General features: G+C 43.8%; 1 protein-coding gene across 2 annotated transcripts; it reads left to right on the forward strand.

The window, feature by feature from the left end:
* Positions 1–2,131: 2,131 nt before the first annotated feature.
* Positions 2,132–12,738, forward strand: dyrk3 (dual specificity tyrosine phosphorylation regulated kinase 3). Of its 2 annotated transcripts, none has more exons than XM_071493883.1 (6): positions 2,132–2,246; positions 5,072–5,181; positions 8,678–8,883; positions 9,000–9,306; positions 9,438–9,854; positions 9,970–12,738. In XM_071493883.1, the coding sequence occupies exons 2-6, from the start codon at positions 5,104–5,106 to the stop codon at positions 10,699–10,701; spliced, it is 1,740 nt and encodes a 579-aa protein (XP_071349984.1). In that variant the 5' UTR covers positions 2,132–2,246; positions 5,072–5,103; the 3' UTR covers positions 10,702–12,738. The 2 variants fall into 2 exon arrangements, with proteins under 2 accessions (XP_071349984.1, XP_071349983.1); XM_071493882.1 differs by having other exon boundaries at positions 2,156–3,046.
* The last annotated feature ends 8,702 nt before the right edge of the window (positions 12,739–21,440 follow it).

Below are 21,440 nucleotides of genomic sequence, written 5' to 3' on the forward strand. Positions count from 1 at the left end.
CCCTATGGGCTGTCGGTCTATATTTATCACATCGCAGATATAATCACACACAGAAACTGTCTGTCTCAGAGAGTTATTAACTACAGAATCCAAGAAGAAAGCCCAGAGAGATGCCTCTCAGTTCCTTCGATTAACTAGACATTACAGAAATATCAATTCATGTGTGCTCTCCTTATTTATAAATAAATCAGTGAAAATGAAATAATATCATTAGCTCTTATTACTGCTGTGATGTGCATGTCATCATGATATAGTAGACAGTAAAATCATGATTTTAGTGCTGGTGGAATCAAATTTGTTTATTTGTTTGCTTTTCTTAAGAGAGACAGGGTGTTGTCCAGAAATGACCCGAGTAGGAAGTGCTGAGCAGACGGCAGCTTGCATGGCCTTCAACTCACCAGCAGGTGGCAATACATCATCTGAACTGCTAGGTGCTATCTTCACCATGCAGATGGCCACACATGCATGTAAATACCCAAATAGAGGTGTTTGTGATTTTGTTTTCATATGCTCTGATATGCTTCATGTGATAAAGCATTTAGATTTTGCTGTGACATTCGCAGTTTCACAATTCTTATCCTGATATGGCTTTTTTTTTGTTTGTTTTTTTTGTCTGATTCTGTTTTCAAAGGGCATTCAAAATAAGGTGTTAGACCAATAAACCCACAGGTGTCAGTGTCTGTCACAGACTCTCAGACCAAATACAGCCAGAACCCCCAACCTCCACAGGGACCTATAGGTAGCTTTGCACCTGGTCCCATCTCTTGCTGTGGTTGTAAATTCACCGGCTGTGATTAGAGTTCACACACTTATACCTTGAACCCTTTGAAAGGAAAGTGCAATAAGCAGATCAATTTATAGGCATTGTCACCCTACTCTCTTTATACAGCACCATCTAAGAATAATCAGCATGGCCGAGGTGGCCTTAAGGGCTGGCTGCTGCCCAGAGGACCACCTAAAACTGTGTCAGTATGCTTATTTATGGCAGCAAATATAGACAGGCCCCTCTTCTCACCTCTGAGAAAGAGCTAAGATTAGCATCACCCTCTGCCCAGCATGTATCACCGTCTGAATTTAGCCTGTTCCCCTGCTCATGCCTGCCTGGTCTCACTTCGTCTGTCCTCTGCCCTGCCCCTAACTATATCTAGACCTGTGTATCGGCATATCCTCTCCAGTTTCAATCTACGGTTCAGCTTTCCTTCCCATGGGGAGAGGCCTTCTTAGCCCAAGGGCTGCTGTTTTCGCCGATCAGTTAATCTGCAGATTATTTTCTTGATTAATCAGTTCTTTGTCCACTTTATAAAACTGTGAAAAATGCCCATCACAATATCCCAAAGGCCAAGCTGACATCTTAAAATTGTCTTTTTGTCTGTCCAGCAGTCCGGAGCCCTAAGATACTCAATTTACTATGATAGCGAACTAAGAACACCATCAAAAATTAATATTTTAGACGTCAGAGGGTGATGCCTTTCCATGAAAATGACCTAAACAATTAAACCACTATTAAAAAAGTTGCATATTGATAAACTACTTAGTTGGTCAATAAATTGTCTTAGCTCTACCAAGCCCCTTCAGTCTCAGGCGTTGCACTATGAAAAACATGAGCATGAGAAATAATTGGCATGTGTGCAAACAGCTTAAATTATATGGTAAAACACTTTATAAAGGGTTTATAAGTTGTAACTAATGTGTTATTAATAGTTAAATAAAAAATTACTAATTCTTTGTTATATAATTAACGACTATTAATTGCTTGATTGATTAGTTAGTTCTTATTAAGGCAACTGATAAGTAAACCTATTAACCCTAGTATAAACTGAACATTATGAGGCTGTTGCGGGGCTGTTGTATTTGACTGCATCGGTGTTTTGTTTTGTTTGTTGTTGTTGTTGTTGTTGTTGTGTGTACACAATCCCAAGTGTATACATACATTCATATTTACACATGTGTAATTCATGCTTTATACTACAGCCAGTTTTCTGATAGAGAAAACCTGAGAGTGCATCGTTGCAGCATGAGCGCATCCATGCGGCTCCTCTGCAGCGCTCCTGCCGGCCGCTGCGGGGCGCCCTCCCGCTTGTTGTGTCAGCGCTAAGCGCCGCCCTGCGCCCTCCCTCCTCTGTGTGCCTGCTGACTCCGGGCTTAGTGAAGACGCCCTTAGCAACAACGCACAGCTGAGCCGAATAAGATATTCCGACGGCAGAGAAGAAGGATTAAACACTGCCACTTTATTGCACTGACTACAGGTGAAGCTTTCCTGCGAGGGCGGGGGGTGCTCCGGTTGTTTCTACAGTTAACATGGGGCATCAGTACAGCTAGCGAGCTAGCCTTTCGGCTAGCCATCCCCGAAGACGAGCGAAGCAGCCCCAAGCTCTCCCGAAGGAGGACCCGATCCTGAGGGCTCGCCGTGGTAGCATCGCTGTTTGCTAGCTACACCAAGTCAGCTCACCGGGAATAAACACGGGAATGGTGCTCTGGATCGACTCACTGCACCGACAGAGAAAGGCGAGGGGCACACGGGTCAGACCACCAAGCTGTAATATTTGGACTCAGACTATTTTTAACAGAGGGAGCGGCTCTCCGGCGGACGAGTGTGTTTGTGGCTGTGCGAGCTAGCAGGCTAGCTAGCCGAGGGAGACGACCCCCACCGCCTGCTCGGGCTTTTTCTAACGGCTTCCGAGGCTCATGTCAGCCAGGGCGAGTGTGAGAGTAGCACACTGAATACACAGCTCGGTGGTTTAAATAAAACAAGGATAAATTACACACGAAGCCAAGACAAACCTAGGTAACCCCAAAGAAAAAATAACTAGAGTTAGTTCAGTCGAAACCGCAGCTCAAAGGCGCTGGGACTCCGCTCATTAGCAAACACGAGAGTTGTAAATGCTGTTAGCCAAGTTTGCTACGTGACTCTAGTTTGAACATTTGTTTTGTACTTTTTTTTTTTTTTTTGTGCGGGATTTTTTTTTCCACTTCGGATGCTGGCATCACATATTAATTGCAACCATGATGATAATAAGCAGAAAACCAGAGGGCCCAATAGCAACAGGTAACCACAACAAAGAGTTGCATTCTTTGTTAGAAGCTTTGTTTCCCTGTTTTCCTCCGTTGTCAAAGTATTTTTTTCCTTGTTTTTGTTTAATGCTGAGTTGTTTTGACTGTACGAAAATGTGTCAGTGTTTAAAGCACCGTGTCGTGGCATTGGTCTCATCCTCGGGCAGCTCATGGCATTTACAAAAATACCTTGTGCCGAAAAAGTCTTTGACTGTCTGTGATTGACAAACTTTTCTCTTGCCCCCCCCCGGACTAGATGTCACTTTGAGCACAGAAACAGGCAGACGCAGCTAATGTCACAGTGTTGTAAACATGTTTTCTTTTGCTTTGCAACTCCTTATCAATCACGAGATTTCTGCCTATGAATGTTTTGGCAGGTTTGATAAGCCTCGGTGTCTGCCAGCTACTTCTTTTACAGCTGTTTTGGAAATTGCACCGTGACTGTCTGTTATTATGGCTTTATTGGCACAGACGTCATCTGTGTCTGTCTGTGTGTCCTGTGTTATGGGGCACTAGTGATCTTTGAATTTTTGTGAAACTTTTGTGACCTTGCTCTTAAGCCTCTGTCATATGTACCCTATACTATACAATGTACATATTGTCTGTAAGGAGAGACTAGGGATACCAGGAAGAGGAGGACAAGAAGCGGTGTCTTTACCCCACCACACTCCCACTGACACGTTTTATGACACATGATTAGCTGTATGTCTGTTTGTTTGAACCTTGTTCTCTGCCCTTTGCCGTGCAGGGGGGGGGGATTTTCACAGTGTGGAGGGCTGACTGCCAGCTGGACGTAGTAGGCTGGATGTTTGATTACATAGAAGTTTGGACCCTTTAAAAAAAAAAAAAAAAAACAATTCCCTGGAAAAGTTTGCTTGGACAACAAAGTCAGATGCTGTACAGAGAGTGCTGAGCCCCCACTGAGTGATTAGGAGTTTGCAGAGAGCTAATGGGGTCTGTGCTTGCCTAATATTGTGTGTGTAGAGCCCTAATGCCTCTGTTTGCTGTGCTGTGCAGGTCTAATGCGTCTGTATCCAGGCAGCAGGTCTAATCTGTCCTGGAGCTGGTCTGTTGACGAGCAAGGGACATGGGCTCTGACGCACCTGCACATGGCTACAACACTCTCAGGGGCTGGTTAGAGAGAACACCAACCCTGCCACAGTTTTGGGCTTTTGCTAATGAGCTAACCCAACACAATAACTGGCAGCTTTACTGGCAACTTGTTTTTTTTTTTAAGTTAAATGACTGTTGAGATGAACAGCAGGCTGGTGAGGGTTTGTTATTTGAGTAATTGGCTCCCTCCTACAGTCCCAAACGCACCTCTCATCCATCCACTCTTGTCTGTATCATGTCACATTAGATGTTTGGCTTGATGCCACAGAGGTGAACCCGCATACACAGCACTATTGAATGACAAGCACCCGCATCCTTCCATTTGAGCTCTATTTCTGAGCACACCTGGTGTGTGCACTACATGACTCGGCCTGAATGGACAGATGGACAGACGGAAAGATGCTGTCGTCACAGAGGCATCTGTTACCCCCATTAGGCCAATAATACCACTTGCAGCGCTAGCGATCTGAGACCCTAAGCCCTATCTAAGCTGGTCAGGTCGGAGCCCTGGCCTTGGATACAATGTATTGGACACAATAGATTCAATGGTGTATCTGCTAATAATGGCCTTTTCACAGTAAATGTGGGTTAGGATGTTGCAGCAGACAATATGCATCCCCACTGGTCTACAGAGAGCAGTGTAGTGGGGCTGTCCTGCTGAAGCTAGCTCTAGGGATTTGTTAGCCCATACCATACCATCATTTGTCTGAGTCTTAAGGTAGCTATTGGAACTGGTAGGTTGATTGATGAAATAATCAATGAAACTTTGCCTGGTTTGAACAAACAAGGGATTTTCTGCCTCTGTGGAGAAGATTAGATTGCTTTTATCCCTGAGTGTGTCTTGTGTTGCAGATTTGGCAATTCCGCGCGATTACACTGATTCATTTGTACATCTTTGTCCCTTCAGCACGCCACGGTGACGGCCTATATGACTCGTACATGAGGACAGACCACATCCTTAAGGACGAAGCAGATACAAACAGTCCGTCTGGGCTGCCCCCAATGCCCAAACACACAGTAAGTATACACACAAACACAAACATATGCACAAAGCCAGCAAAGCCCTATTTCCTGATCTGTAGCACACTCTGTCTCCAGACATCCTGTTCCTCAGAGAGATATTCCCCACTCAGCCCTCTTCCTGTTCATCCCATTTGTACTCCTCCTCCTTTCCTCGGTCTTGCTTTGTAGCGTCAATAGTCTCTCTTGTCTTATCTTTTTTCTCTAACCTGTGTAATTCAGTCAAGTTTTAGACCATTCAGTGAGAATAATGTGATCATGTGAGTAACACTGATAGACTGCCTGAGGGCACACAAGAACGTGTGTTGCAACGGGCAGTTCTCCATGACTGTATCACTTTAAGCCATTTTGTATCAAGCTTACGTATATACAGAGATCAAACGGCGATCACTGGCCTTGTGAGCATTTGTTATGTGAACATGCAAATCATTCAATAATAGTGAATTTTACAGCTCACAGGATGTAAATCCACCAGTGTGCAGCATATTGACAAACTGCATGGTCTCCAGTTGTTTGGTTCATGACCTTCCTCATCCGTCAGACAAATTACAGAAGAGTCAGTCATAAACCGCTTTTGATCTGTGGATATAATACATGCTTTGATAAAATGCAGTTTATATGCTTTAGTCGATTGATCCAAAGATAAAGTTGCTTTTGGTCAGACAAGGACACCACTTTGAGATCAACTTTTAGGTCAACATCTTTAACATTAATCGGTCAATTGATAGGCCCTCCCCCCCACACTGAAAATAGATGTTAGTTACATCCCTACTGGGGTACCTTCCTGCTATCTTAGCCTTTCTGAGAAGCCCCTTTGGCAGAAAATGCACACACATAGACAGTGATACTCCGTGGCCTCTCACACCAGCAGAGGAAAAAAGGCTGGTTTGATATATTGTAAAGATTTATTGGGCTTGAAAATATGACCCACAAACAAAATCGCCAATCAACATTCTCCCCCTCCTCCCCTTCTTCTGTCTCGTGTAATTCTCCATCAGTGGGCTTACACAGAGGTTAGGCCTAGTTTTCTATTCTAGTCCTGTCCTTCCTTTGTATTTTCTGTCACGCTCACGGAGGTAATATCCTCTGTTGAATGTGACTGACAGTAACTTGCCCCAGTTCAGCGTGTACAGAGCTCAGAGTTGCCTCGTGCTCTATTAAAGTAATAAAGTGATATCACCCCTGTTCTCTGTGAGACGAAGGGACAAACTAATAAAATAAAATGTGGCAGTACTTCCTTGTCCAGCCCAACACTGCAACCTTCATCAACCCTACATCATTTTGTTATGCCATCATTTGCTGATGTTTGACAAAAGTCTGCACGTCTCCTACATGTGTTGAGCTGTGCAACTCTGTGAGTGTGCTTGAGAGACGGGGAAAAGCATACTTATGTTCTCCCTGACAGCAAAGCGATTAGCTCTTCTCCATCTGTCGCACCCTGCAGATTTGCACACAGACGACTCTCCAGCCCCAATATTACCTGTGTTAAAGAAGATTCTTGTTTTCATTCCCATCATTAGCCACTGTTTTTAAATGTTTTTTTTTTCTGATAGCGCCCCTGCCCAGTCAATCAATAATCCAGCACAGTCAGTGCTCCACATGTAGAAAGCTTTTTTTTTTTTTTATGCCATCATTTGTGTCTGTTGTGTGTGGGTGAAGGGGCTCAATCAATGACATTCACTGTGTTTGTAGCACAGCCCTGGGACAACAGCTGCATGGAGCCCTGGGTCAGCAGCAGGGCTGTTGTAATAAGTTAAGACTATATGGTTACATGTATGGAAACCCATCCTGCATTCCACCTCTATTTTAGGACTCAAACTTACAACACAAACACAGCCCAAGCTGAGTCCTCTTTCAGTGGAACATGTCAACACTTCATTTTAATGTACGTTTCCTTGTTGTGTTGTCTTTATCAGCTGGCATGGGTTCAGCCATAGATGTGTGTACAAGCTTGAAGTCAGAAGCTCCACAGGACAAAAACATTAAGGCCAAACATCTCCCCTCCCTCAGATGGGTGAAACCACTCTGCCATTAAAAGAAGTGAGACAGCTTGAAAGACCCAGTTAATATGCCTCTCCAGTGTGTGTGGATATAGGAAGGCCATGCTGAGTTTATGTCAGTGTGTCTTATTAACAGCCACACTGCTTCTACAGTTTAAGAGTATAATCTAACTTTAATGACTGTCATTTCCCTTGTGCTCCATAATCTTGTGGAAGGTTCTTTCCGCTAGTGCAAGAGAGAAAAGAGGGAGAGACAGAGAGTGAGGAGGAATGAATTCCTGGGGTTGCTGAAACGAAGCTGTTTACTGGCAGGCAAGAGCAAGACTCTAGAGCTTTCCATAAACTCTTCTAACCTTTCAGGTCCTCTCAAGCAAAGGTCGATCAGTCACTTTTAATGTTTGTGAGAAAATATTTTGAAACGAGATTATGAAATGTACAGTGATTGTTTAGGCCAGGTACAAATGTGGTCCCCGCTGCTCTTGGAATTTGATTATTTTTGTTTTTTTCTCCGTCTAATCTACAACAGCTGAGTGGTAGGTTTTAGTGACAATGGCAAGGTACTATTAGAAGCCATATTGAACTCCAATCAAACTATTCAAATCCTTTCAAAAAAGGACTTTACAAAGTAAAGGATTTTTGTAGTGCTAAGCCAAAGATTGCGTATTCCTTTTACGAAATTACTAACAACTAGCAAACAAACAAGTTGGCAGGGGCACGGGTTGTTTTGCATGTGTGAAAGGGGGTGGGCCTGTTATTCTCTTGAATTTCCTGTTGTGCTGGTTCATCCACTGCTAGCTGCATCTCTGCTAGGGGCTCACTGACCATGACTTTGAAGCTAGCTCTTAATGTTTTAGCCTGTATGTAGCAAAACAAAAACCTGTCATAGTAGCCAGCTAGCATAGATCTTCTACCTAGCAGAGTGAGTCATGAGTTTATTGAGAATCATTGTTTACACTCTTCCTATGATATCTTTTCTCTGGCCATATCTAAATCACTTCCACTGAAACGCTTCTGAGTGTGTGGTGGCGATATGTAAATAGATGGATCCAGAGGATGCCACTGTTTGTTTTCCATATTTCCATCTCTTCCCCATCCCCCCACTTTGCTTGCAAAATGACCTTGAAAATTGTAATTACTCTATTTTCGGTTTATTACATATGAAATATTGATATGATTCAATCCAACAAAGGAATATTTTGTGCATGATTGCATTTGGTGACCTCTCAGTTGAGGTCTTGCAGACTTCAAGAAGTCCCTGTTTTACACAATGTAACACTAGTTTGTAGTTAGACACATACTGACAGAGAGGTCTTTTCTAAACTCTTATGAATAAATTCATAGAACAAAATAAACTGTGTCTTCTACACAATAAAGTACAACATGAACACCTTTTTCAAAGATTGAATACACTTCACTGGAGTGTTTACCAAGTGGATTTTCTAATGCCTTTCTTTTTGCCCACTGTCTGTTTGTCTCTCTTCTTTCTTGAATAGGTTGTAAGTAACAAGGCTGTAATGAGGGATCAGGTAACTGTGCGAGGTGGCCAGCTGAAGGTCAAGTACCTGTATGAAGACGCCACCAACAACCGAAAGATCAATGCCATTACTACAGCAACCACTCAGAACAGTGGGACCACTGGTCATACTCCCAGTAAACCTGCCCCAGTCTCCAGCCTATCCAAGGAGCACAGTGCAGACAGGTGAGAAACATGCAAACACTAAAGGAACTTAGAAACACCCTCAAAGCACGTTAAGGTGCGTTCAAAACTTTGAAACAAATTCTCACGCACCAGTAACACCTCCTTGTTTGCCACAGCACTGAATCCAGTAAGGGCTCCTCCACTGAATCCTCCGGCACACACGGAGTTGGGAATGGAGGGAATGGTGGAAAGCTGTGTGGCCCACTCACTCCTGACCAGGCTCTGAGACTGTACCGATCTCAACTGACCACCCTGGAGCAGACAGAGATCCACTCCTACCCGGACATCTACTTTGTGGGACCCAGTGCCAAGAAGAGGCCTGCCGTTGCTGGAGGCAACAACAACTGTGGCTATGATGACGAGCAGGGCGGTTACATTCATGTGCCCCATGACCACCTGGCTTACCGCTATGAGTTTCTCAAGGTCAGGCACATTAATATTTATGTTTATGGGTTTAAAGACTTTTACAATTACACCTGAGTGCCTGTAAAACTTATAATGTTTGATTTTTAGCTCACCTCAAATTTTTATCTCGCTCTTCTTTGGCTTTTCAGATTATTGGTAAGGGTAGCTTTGGCCAGGTGGCCAAGGTGTACGACCACAAACTGCAGCAACACCTGGCCCTGAAAATGGTGCGTAATGAGAAGCGTTTCCACCGGCAGGCGCAAGAGGAGATCCGCATACTGGAGCACTTGCGCAAACAGGATCGCAATGGCACCATGAATGTTGTGCACATGCTTGAAAACTTCACGTTCCGGAACCACATCTGCATGACCTTTGAGCTGCTGAGCATGAACCTATATGAGCTTATCAAGCGCAACAAGTTCCAGGGCTTCAGCCTGCCACTGGTCAGGAAGTTTGCACACTCCATCCTGCAGTGCCTGGAGGCCCTGAGCAGACACAGAATCATCCACTGTGACCTCAAGCCAGAGAACATCCTGCTCAAACAGCAGGGACGTAGCGGCATCAAGGTAAGGCACCTGGCACGTTCACGGATGTCTCGTGAAACTGTATAAGCCCTAAAGGTTTTGAGCACCTAATGTTGATATTCACTCATATTGTTCTGTCTGTTCCTGTGTCTGCCAGGTGATTGACTTTGGCTCCAGCTGTTTTGAACACCAGCGAGTGTACACCTACATCCAGTCTCGTTTCTATCGGGCTCCAGAGGTGATTCTTGGTTCACGTTATGGCCTTCCTATTGATATGTGGAGCTTCGGCTGCATACTGGCAGAGCTGCTGACTGGCTACCCCCTGTTCCCCGGCGAGGATGAGGGTGACCAGCTGGCTTGTGTCATGGAGCTGCTGGGCATGCCTCCGCAGAAGGTTCTGGAGCAGGCCAAAAGGGCAAAGAACTTCATCAACTCCAAAGGCCACCCTCGCTACTGTGGAGCCAACACCCTGCCAACGGGGGCCACTGTGCTGACGGGGTCTCGCTCCCGCCGTGGCAAGATGAGAGGTCCTCCCGGTAGCAAGGAGTGGAGTGCTGCCCTCAAGGGCTGCGAGGACCCCACCTTTACTGACTTCATAAAGAAGTGTTTGGACTGGGACCCCTCATCTCGTCTCACCCCTAGCCAGGCCCTCAGGCACCCTTGGCTGTATCGCAGGCTGCCCAAGCCCCTACCTGGGACCGAGAAGAGCCAAGGGGCCACTGTAAAACGACTCCCCGAGCACCACAGCACCTCCTTCCCCTCTATCCTGGCCAAAGGAGGGCCTGGCTTAGGCACCACAGCTGCCAACAACAAACTGAGGAGCAACATGATGGTAGATTCAGGGGAGGCCATACCTCTTCGCACGGTCCTTCCCAAACTTGTCTCTTAGGGGGAGGCAAAGAGAGAGAGAGTCCTCTTATCTCCTCTCTCCCTCCACTCCCTCCTCCTCTGCACTTCTCAGGAGGAGTCAGAGTGTAGGAGAAAGAGGAGCCTAGGTTTTAAAACTTGTTTGGTTGTTCTTTTATTTGTTTTCTACTGAGAGGTGTCGACACCCCAGTTCCTGGTTTTTAATATTAGCTGAACATAGAGAGAGAGACAATAAAAGAAACACTCTGAAAAAAGTTTTTATACAGAGGATTTCCTTGAGCGGCTGTGGAGTTTCTGTATACAGCCAACTGATAAGGTTTGATTTAGATGATGCTTTTTAAAATCTTCCTTGTGTGAGTGGACAGCTTCGTAAATGAGCAAATGTTTTTAACCTGCGTGTGTTGTCACATAAGTGTTGTGTTTTAGTAAAACACACTCAAGCACACTGTCACTTGCCTCACTTCACACTCTTAACACTCATGGGACGCCACCCTTTCTGAGGAATCGTTTATGTGAGTGACACTTGAAAAGGGCTACAGAGATCACTCTTTATCAGGTTAGAGTAGCAAACAAAGATTTCTTCAGCCAATTTCAGTTAATAGAAAAAAAAGAATCATCAATAGTGTTTAGGCCCTGACACACTGACAAAGTTATCCCTCATGTATTTATGTAACATGAATGCCTTCATACAGGTAATGGGGGATAGGCATTATGTAGTAGAATAATTATGAAAACTTTTTTTTAGCAATAAGTCTTCACTTTCTCATGTTTCTAATTGCGATCTTTTTCTACCTTTCCCGATCCCTGGTGCTTGCATGTCAGATCAATATGTGACGTTAGTATGTGTGTGTGCTTTAGCTATGTGGTGCTACTGTCGGAGACATTGAGAGGGCCTAGGATAACCTATTTACAGCCCCCTCCTCCTCCTCCTCCTCCTCCTCCTCCTCCTCTTCCCCACTCCCCTGTTTGAGTGGAAAGAGGAGGGGTGGGGGGCACAGTAGCTCCACTCGAACTATGTCACAGAGGTGTCACCGTCACACTCGGTACTTCTCAAACTGGTTTGCATGAGAGATGGAGAGCAAGTTATTGCACATACACACCTGTGGGGTGATTGACAGGGAAGTTGCATTGGAAAGTTAAAGTTTGTATGAATGTCACCTGCCCATGCCCCTAATTGGCTGCTGTGATTGTTGGCAGTGGTGCATTAATCCTAATGGAAGAATGGTCCATGGTGAGAAGGATCATGGGGTAATATGAAGGGCAGTATGTTTAATATGAGCCAAGATCTTTTTTTTCCTCTGGGGGAGGTGTAGATGATTTGAAGGGATGGGCCAGTGATAAAGGAGGGGGTTTTATGGTACTCCAGAAAGACGTGTTTCTCAGGGAGATATACTTGATACATCCCTTAATCTTATATTAACTGTGTTCCACTTACAGTCCTCTGTCCCGACTATAGATGAACATGCATGCAGTTCTGTCCACTGAGAGCGAGAGAATGCAGGCACGAGTGAGTCTGCGAAGGGGGTCTGCATGCTCCACAATCTGACCTAGATTCTCTCTCCTCCCCCACCACCTCTTTCTCTCTCGGTTTTCTCACTCTGTCTCATGTAGGGCAGGGAACCTCTTAAACTAACAACACGCATATATAGTCAATTATGGTGCTGTCCAAAACGCGCACACAGACACGCGCACACAGACACGCCCGGTGCATGTTGGTATGGACCACACCGCTCAAAAACTTCTTTCTCTTGTCCCTCGTTTTCTCAGTGAAACTGTCAGGGATTTCTACTCTGTCTCCATTTTTTTATAGAAGTGGTTTCTATTGCTATTCACTCCAGAATATCAGAGGATGTAAAATGCAAAAGTGGAAAAAGAGAAAATTGTATACTGTCATGTTGTTCTAGTGGTGTGCGTTAGTAGGAGGGTGTTTGGTGTTCCAGCATGAAATCACAACCTGTTATCAGACTGAGTGACTATGAGAAGAGAAACTGTACAGTAACCAAATGAAGTTGTGATAGTTTCTTTTTCTAAAGAAAATAAAAATGATTATTAACTGAAATGTGCTGCTGTCGGGTGATTTCTGTTTTGAAACAGGAATATTTTAACATTAATAAAACTGGCTAGCTTGCACTATAAAAGCAGAAGTGTATTTTATCTATTTAACAGGCTTGATTGAGGTAAAATATCCAGGACCAGTGAAATCCAGTAAGTACTGTCTATCAAGCGCTAGATAAGAACCCTTGCCCATGCACCAGAAAATGCACCATGCACCAGAAATCAGATTGTTGAGTTCTGAGGAAAGCAGAGATAAGACGACAATAGATGAAAAGAAACTTAAATTCATGTCACCTCTCATTTGTAGCCTAACCTGAAACTCTAATAACCAGTGGTAACCAGTGTTTGCTAGGTGATACCTTGGGCCTGTTTCATGAAAAAAAAAAAAACAGTGTATCTCCAGACAGCCCACTGGTTCAGTCGCTATAGTGAATCACTGTAAAATGAACTGGATTTCAGTCAGTGATTAGGTTACAGATTCAGTGAACATTGGGACACTGATGAGTCAGTGGCCTGTGACACAGCTTCAAGGCAAAGTGTGATACTGACACTGCCTTGTTATGCACTTCCATGAAGAACACAGAACAGACTCAACAAAGCGTGTAACATGAAGATTTTCAGCCATTCTGGTCATAAGATATTATCTAAGAGTATTATGTGAAAGGCTTCAGTTGACTCTACATGACACTTACACATAGTGAAACACAGAATATGTTACTAGAGTGATACTTTTGTTCTGAAGTTTTTACAAAGGTGCTAAACCAGCTGCTGTCAGTAGATTTAATGATGGGTATAGGTTTGTTTATGACACTGTTTGGTTGTTAAGTTATAGCTTTGCTATTGCAGCTGTGAATACCCCGCTGTGACAGGTGAAAGGGGTATGTTGGGTGACAAGTGATGCCACTTCTTGTCATTAAGCTTCGGTACTCAGTGTTGTCACTCCATTGTGACAATTTTGCCACTTGTTGACTCCCTGTACTGCTCATTAACTCTTTCACTAAGCCTGAGGCCCACATTCCCATTTAAGGGTGGTTCCTTAAATTAATTAGACACAAGTCAGTCTAGTGTCCTACCACTGGCTGTATCTATCTGTGGGGGTAGTTCCTCACGATGTGCCTCTGCTTTCACCTCGTCCCCTGTACCAACTATCTTCCCAGTGTCCCATCTGGATGGGTAACAGAACAGATGCACAACACTACCAGAAATACTCCTGCGAAGAAAAAAGTGGGAAAAGGAGATGACTATCTGGTAATAATGATGATAGACCGATCATCTCCTGTAACACTGATGAGTCACGGATGTTTACACTTGTTCTGTGTGACGAAGGCGAAAAATAATCAGGTATATTAGCAACAGGAGGAGGAGGAGGACAAAGAGGAACCAGTTAAGCAACATCACCTACCGAAGAAGACGAGAGAGAGGGGTGGTGTGTGGTGAGTGGGTGGTTGGGCATGTGTACAGGAATTTGACACAGGTGTTTAATGCCAGCTGATTTTGAAAGTATGAAGGATGGCTCATGGCAAAATGATGTGGTCATTGTTATATCTCATTAGCCTGGGCGAGGCTCAGTCTTTCCATCGACAGAAAGTCACAGTGCCCTCATTATCATGTATCTCATATGTATATATGTATATGTATGTATATATATATATATATATATATATATATATATACATGCATATTAGTTTATTGAGCTTAATGCAACCTCATCTTAGATGTGTCTTCATATTGTTGTATTCATCTTTCGTCTGTCTCTCATCTGTCACGTTTTACCAATGCCATTGCCATCCTAACTCAAAGTCACTACTTTAAAGTAAGTTCTTTTCTAAACGTAAAAGATTCTGTCTTTCTCTCTCCTTCTCTATTAACGTAAAAGCAGATTAGATCAATCCCATTAGACACCAACACAGTCACCTTCTGACCATATGGTCTAAAGCTCCTTCGTCCTTCCATCCACTTTGGCACACTGACTTCTATTCTCTGAACTACACACATTAGACAGTGTTATTCCTCTCCTCTCCTCTCCTCTCCTCTTTATATGAGGAAGTCTCAACAAGTATAAGCCCGCAGACCATACGTAGCCATAGCAGGACTGCTGGTTGTGTACAAGAACGTGGATTGGGTGGGGGCAGGGGTGGGATGGGGGAGGGATCAGGTCTCTGATTACCGTGCAGGTTAAGAAATCTTGACCTGCTTGTTGCTCCATGTTTGGCTCAAAGTGTAAACATCTGCCTTCTCTACCTGTCGCTCTATTCCTTTTTCTTGTTGATGTGATTATGCGGATGCCTGTGATCAAATGCGATTAGTTATTTCTTGGCAAGACATCATGTGAAATGTATTACTGGCCGACAAGACAACAAGAGCTCCATTTTTAGTTTTAACGGTAATTTCAGGCAAGTTATTTAAAAAGATAATTCTCACCTAATTGCAGTTGTGTCTATTCATGTCTTGTTACTTGATTATTTGTCCAGGTTTTGAGATACAATGTTGTGCGTCCCTGAGATTTCTCCTTCAAACCCAGTAAAATGGAAGCTTAAAAATTTTGTTAATGGGTCTCACAGTGCTAGAAATTGGATTTAAAAACTTGAGTTGTAACATCAAAAACAATATCCCAGTTACACTGTTTAAGACAGAGACCTCCCTGTGCTCATTGGAGCCGCCTCTTAATAAAGCAATAGTCTCTGAGCTGACAGTGTGTTCTATAGATTAGCCAGAGTGGATGTGTCACAACCGTCACAACCTAAGCAAAAACAAAACAAAAAAAAAACATCCGCATCAGTAGATACCGAGCAAGGTCAATAAGGAAATATGTTTTTTTGGTAATTTAGGTGAACTAATGCTTTGATCTGATCTGTTTTACTAAATTCACCTAAACTACTGGCTGTAACTTTGATGTTTTGGCTGTAATCTCACAGTCTGAGGACATATTTGTATGTACCATAAAGACCTCAAAAGTGTGTGCCAAAAATATGCTATAGAGTTTAACCTCATTCTCCTTGTAAATTCTCTGTGACAGAGGACTTGTTTAACCTGTATTTAGGGATAGGACAGAGTGACAGATGGGTCTTGGCAAACTTGAAGGTTTGCCCTGGGGCACAGCAGTTCTTATATGATGTTTTGTTTGTTCACTTATTCGCATAATGCATATAATTATTTTGTTTCATGTGACCGTGATCCACTGGAGGAAATCCAGAACAGTAACTCACCTCTCCACTGCGCTCCAACGCAGGGTGCTGTCTGCTTCACTCTTCCATTTACACAACCCTTTTTTTGCTTGATGTTGGATTGGACAATACAGACACACACACACACATTCAACTATAAACACACACAGTCCTGGGTCACAGAGTGCAGACACACACCAGAGCTATGTGTGTCGTCTGGCTTCGGCCCATTGGGACAGCTGAGGTACGAACCAGGCGATGGCAGCAGCAGGAGAATGCCACATTAGTCCTCCTGTTGCACCGACACACACACACACACACACACACATGCCCCCACATGCACAAAAGCAGACTCTCAGCCCACTGCTCCTTACTCATACACACACACACACAATGACACGCTCACAGCTGAGTTACCACTAGTCACACAAACAAATGCACAGCTGAGCACATGTCCATACAGGCTGAGCAGATGCAGATCGTTGGGAGAGGTGGGGTTGTGCTCCAGGAACATTTGCCCACCCAACCCACCAATCTACATTCCACACTGACTGCAGGGTAGAGGAGCCGTGCACGTGTGCATGCTATGTGATTTTTCTGCAAAAGGCATTTTGTTGAGACCTTCAACTTCTTCTTACTGGTTGAAACTTTAGCTGCTCTCTGTCTGTGCCTACAGTTACTGTAGTTGCTGCCTGCATATGCAGCCCCCATATTTAGGTTTTCAGTTTCCTTGTCTTGTTTACATGACCCGGCTGGGTCACAGTTGGGACTGGAATAGAGGATGACTCATCCCCTGTCTACAGAGATGAATCTGACTGTCTGTCTGTTTCTCTATATGTGCGTGCGTTTATGTGTGTGTTCACTTGTATGTGTTTTCGTGTTTGTGTCTTTCCAGTTCTCTTATAGCCTTGAGGTTGCAGGTCTGCATAGCAACACCCTGAGAAGAAGCTCTGAGGACACATCAAAGCAATCGTTTTTGCAATATCTGTAAACCCACCTACTCAAAAGCTCCGCGGAGGTTATTTTCCACAGGTTTGAGCGTATAAATGAAGAGGCAGATGAATATATTTATTATCAAACACGTAGTTTAGAGTTTTATTTTCATGACTGATCAAAGTATTGACTCAAGACTAGTGCCACCACGCTTTCGCACTTGCTCTTCTATTAATATCCTACTATACTGCACAAAAACAGTGCAACCATTTGCTCTTTTTTTCCCTTTCTGAGCCATCAACAAACACATGAATATTCATTCATAACATCTGATTCACCTCTCTTTCCCACACTGTTTCTTCACACTTTCTATTACCGTTTTTTCTTTTCTTCCATCCACTGCAGAACGAAGGAAGGCAAGTTAACTTGTATTGCATCTTTCAACAACATGGCAATTTATCCAGCTGTGCATACGATATAATTCATTAAGACAAGACAAAACATTACAGCGCAGTCACACTGCAGTAGACTATGAATGATTAGTTTTACATTTCATTTAATAAAAGGCAGTGGCAAACAAGAAATATTTGATAATATTATCTGCAAATACTCATGATCTTAGCTTGACCTCTGTGATGAAAGAGAGTGCCTGTCTTCATACATATTTCTCTCCTTCACCCATCAGTACCAAACTACTGTCCTCAGAAGGCATTAAACACAATTCAGATGATACTGTGGCTCCTCTTTCTTTTTTCTCTCCATTTGTTTTCCCCCATTCACACACACACACACACACACACACACACACACACACCTGCATGTCCATTCCCACACTGCCAACGTTACAGCAAGGTCTGATAAACATAGTGACCCAAGACTGTCCACTTTAAAACATGTCAGTGTGATGCGACAGAAGCTTTGTCGTACTAGATGTGTAGCTGTCACTAACAGAATGGTGCTGGGAGGTTATCTGTGGTGGAGCTGTACACTCCTATTGTCTGCTAAGGCACCTACAATCTGGACACTGTTGTCAACAACCTTTCTGTTGCTGGGTAAATGGGATATTTATGGTTGGTTTCAGGTTTCATGGAGAAGACAGTACAACCTTTACTGGGGAATTTTTGGAGTTTGGGAGACAGTCATCTGCTGGTGTGAACCGTAGCCCGTGTTGCTAAGCTACCTTTAATTTATCTCTCCTTCTTGGTCTCTACTAGCATTCAGGTTACTTCACATTAATCGACCCAGTTTCTAGGAATTTGTAAAACAGGGGAATTGCATTTGTAAAGCAAAAAAAAAATTAAATAAATAAAAAAATGAAGCAAAAAGAACATGCAAATGTCCGTCCCTCCAAGTTTGTGGTTGTATGTGTGTATGTACACAGCACAGGCTCATTTGCACTGTCTGTGTTTGCACCTGTGGATGCACAGAGAGTAAACACACACTCATTAGTTTCTGTCACATGCTCAGTCTTGTTTATACTTCTGCTGAGCTGCTTTCCAAGTATGAATTCAATGTATACCAGTATTATTAAGCACGAACTAACAATTCTGTGAAATTGCCATTTGATGTTACTGCTGGTCAACAAGAACAACAATTTAATGCGCTTCGGTCAGGACATCTGTACTCTTAATGTGCTAATTATAGTAAATCTAGTTTGAAGAGGACGACACACTGCATTACTTTGTCACAAGGGACAAACGCTCCATTGTAAGGTTCCCTAAAGTTATTAAGCAGTAAATTCTATGGTAGTGTTTGCAAGACAGAATGGCACCAGCGGTGTAGATGGTAGAAGCTGTATATGTGTATATGTTTGTGTGTTGGGTGGGGGGTTGGGGGCAATTGGCCTCATTCTCTCTGATGTCCCCTTTCTCTCATCCATCTCTCCCTCCTCTGTAGCAGCTGCTGGAAGAATTGTTGAGAGCTTTTTCCATAGCAGTGTGGAGAGCCAGTTTCCGTCTGCTTCTGACAGGAAACATGCTGACCTACTGAGGAGAGGAGAGGAGAGGAGTTTCCCTCAGCAGCCAAAATAATGATCACACTTTGTTTGGTAGACTCTCTTTTTTTGTCTGTCTCCCTCTCTGTTTTTCTGTCTGGCACATATACACACACACACTAACACACACACTCTGAAGGAGACTGGGGAAATGTTTGAACACAGCCCATCAGCTGGGCATCAATAATTTAGTCATTCTGCACTCCTAATGTTTATGTTTCACTAGTGGCTGAACACAGAAACTCTGTGCTATATTAAGACTTGAAGTGCAGTGTTGAGAGGCAAACTGGTCCCTTTGTAAAACATCACTAAACTGCTGAGAGTGTTACAGGCAATAACATTTCGGAAGTGCTATAGGAATAGCAGGTGCATTTGGGGGGCACGGTGGTTTTTACCTCAGTGCCAGGCTACAGCCAGTGGCCCTTTAGCTTAGATTAGCACAAAGACTAAGAAAAGGGGGAAACAGCTAGCCTGGCTCTGTCTATTGGTAAGAAAATCTGCCTACTAGCACCTCTAAAGCTCAATAATTAACACATTATATGGTGTTTGTTTAATCCATACGAAACCCAAAGTGTAAAAATGACATTTGCTGGTTTACAGGGGTTATGTGTCAGACTAACTCTTCCAAGGGACGGGAGCTGGTTGCCAAGGAACTGGTCAGAGCCAGGAAACAGTCCTGCACATACACCCCCGGATTTTGTTACCTTTGGACAGAGCCAGGCTAGCTGTTTCCCCCTGTGTCCAGTCTTTATGCTAAGTTCAGCTAACTGGCTGCTGGCTGTAGCCTAGTAATTAATGGACGGATACATGCGTCTAAATCTCTGCCAGAAAGCAAACAAGTGTATTTCCCAAAATATTAAACTTTTGCTTTTGCTAACATCAATCATTGTCCCACATATGCCTGGTCACCTGTGTCCACGTGTGAGAAGGGTTAAACTTTGCCTCATGGTGGCTGCATCGTGCCCACAGTCAAGGTCAGTGTCAAGATCTTGGCTAAGATACAAACACACACACACACACACACACACACACACACACACACAAACAAAACAGTGGGAGGCTTGCAGGATTGAACAGTGGTAGTCCACCCTCTGGCTACATTAAGTCCTGAGTTCAAGAGTTCAGGGCTTAATGTTACTAATCCTGTTCTGGTGAAATGTACACTGGAAACGTGAGGCAGGCAGCGCAGCATTATGTATATACAGTATGGGGCAGCATAAACTAAAAGTCCATAATGACGTCTATTTATGTTGCTTATGTGAAAATGGCATGGTTTCACGTCTTATAGCTAAGCAGGTGTGTACGGGCTGTATGTCCCCATGGGCATACTGTATACGTATGTCAGGAGAAGGACAGCTATTTGTCGTAAGGCGTGACTGGACGTGATATTGGCTGAGGGAAATATATGTTTGAGGAGTGGGCTCCAGGAATGGAAATCCACACCAGCAGGGGCATGCTGGTGTGTGGGTCATACAACCGTACAAGGGCATAGTTGAGGCAGAGGACCATCGTACTGGCCCAGCACATGCACACACATCTATGTGGGTGTGTGCATGTGTGCATCTGTGGTGTTGGAGGGGAGGGAGTGACGGGATGGAAGTGCCAGCTGGGCGGCTTAAAAATAGTGCGGAGTGGAGGATTGCAATTGCACGGGACTCTAGGAACACATGATCGCCAGTCCAATAGTAATTCACAGCGGATTTCTCTCAGCTTTGTGATGACTGACAAGACAAGAGAAGATGATGATAAAACTGAGTTGTCTAATATGGCCCTATCTGAGCTGTCTGTCTTTAAAAAAATAAAGACACTGGTAGAAGCAAAGTGAGTGAACCGTTTATAGACTAGTACTGTTGTTATGGGTAAGTCAGGTAGGTATGTGTTACAGGTGTCACTTGTAAGTTGAGGACTATGGAGCTGAAATGAGCTGAGCAGACATGCAGCCATGCAGGGGCAGTGGGGCAGTAGGTTGAGTGTAGGAGGTGAAACGTGATGGGGATCAGACTGGCAGGATTAAAGAGCACTGGACTGACCTCCACTAATGCACAGAACAGAGGAGAGGGATGAAGAACCAATATGAGGCCACAGGAACAGCTGTTCATTAAAGAAGGACCAGCACACGAAAACCACTTCTCCCCAACACATACACACTCATGCATATATATATATTAAAAAAAAACATGCCAGTGTGCACACATACAACATACACACACTGATTTGAATTGGAGGATAATCTGATGCACAAAGTGGCTCTTTCACCTCAAGTAATCTCACTTTAGATTAAGATGGATTATTGGATTACAAGAGCCTCCTCCAGGGAGGCAGACAGACAGAAAAAAAAATGATGGATAGCTTAAATTTACACTTGAAGAACATAGAAAACATGTATTATTATATTTAAATATATCATGACGTATAAATATTATTAACAGCATTACTCTTTCACCCCCTATCATATGTTCAGAGGTGCATCAGGAGAGGCAGGGCAGACAAAGGGGAAAAGGGGCCCCTGATGGCCCCGCATGTTGATATATTTTGCAATCAGTGCTATAAACCCCCATAAACCTCCCATAAAGACACCACACAGTGCCCTGGTGTTGCCCCAAACCCCCCTAAGTG

This window comes from Trachinotus anak, unplaced genomic scaffold (assembly GCF_046630095.1).
Source record: "Trachinotus anak isolate AG129_WGS33_773 ecotype Australia unplaced genomic scaffold, CSIRO_AGI_Tana_v1 ptg000013l, whole genome shotgun sequence".
Classification (NCBI taxonomy): Eukaryota; Metazoa; Chordata; class Actinopteri; order Carangiformes; family Carangidae; genus Trachinotus; species Trachinotus anak.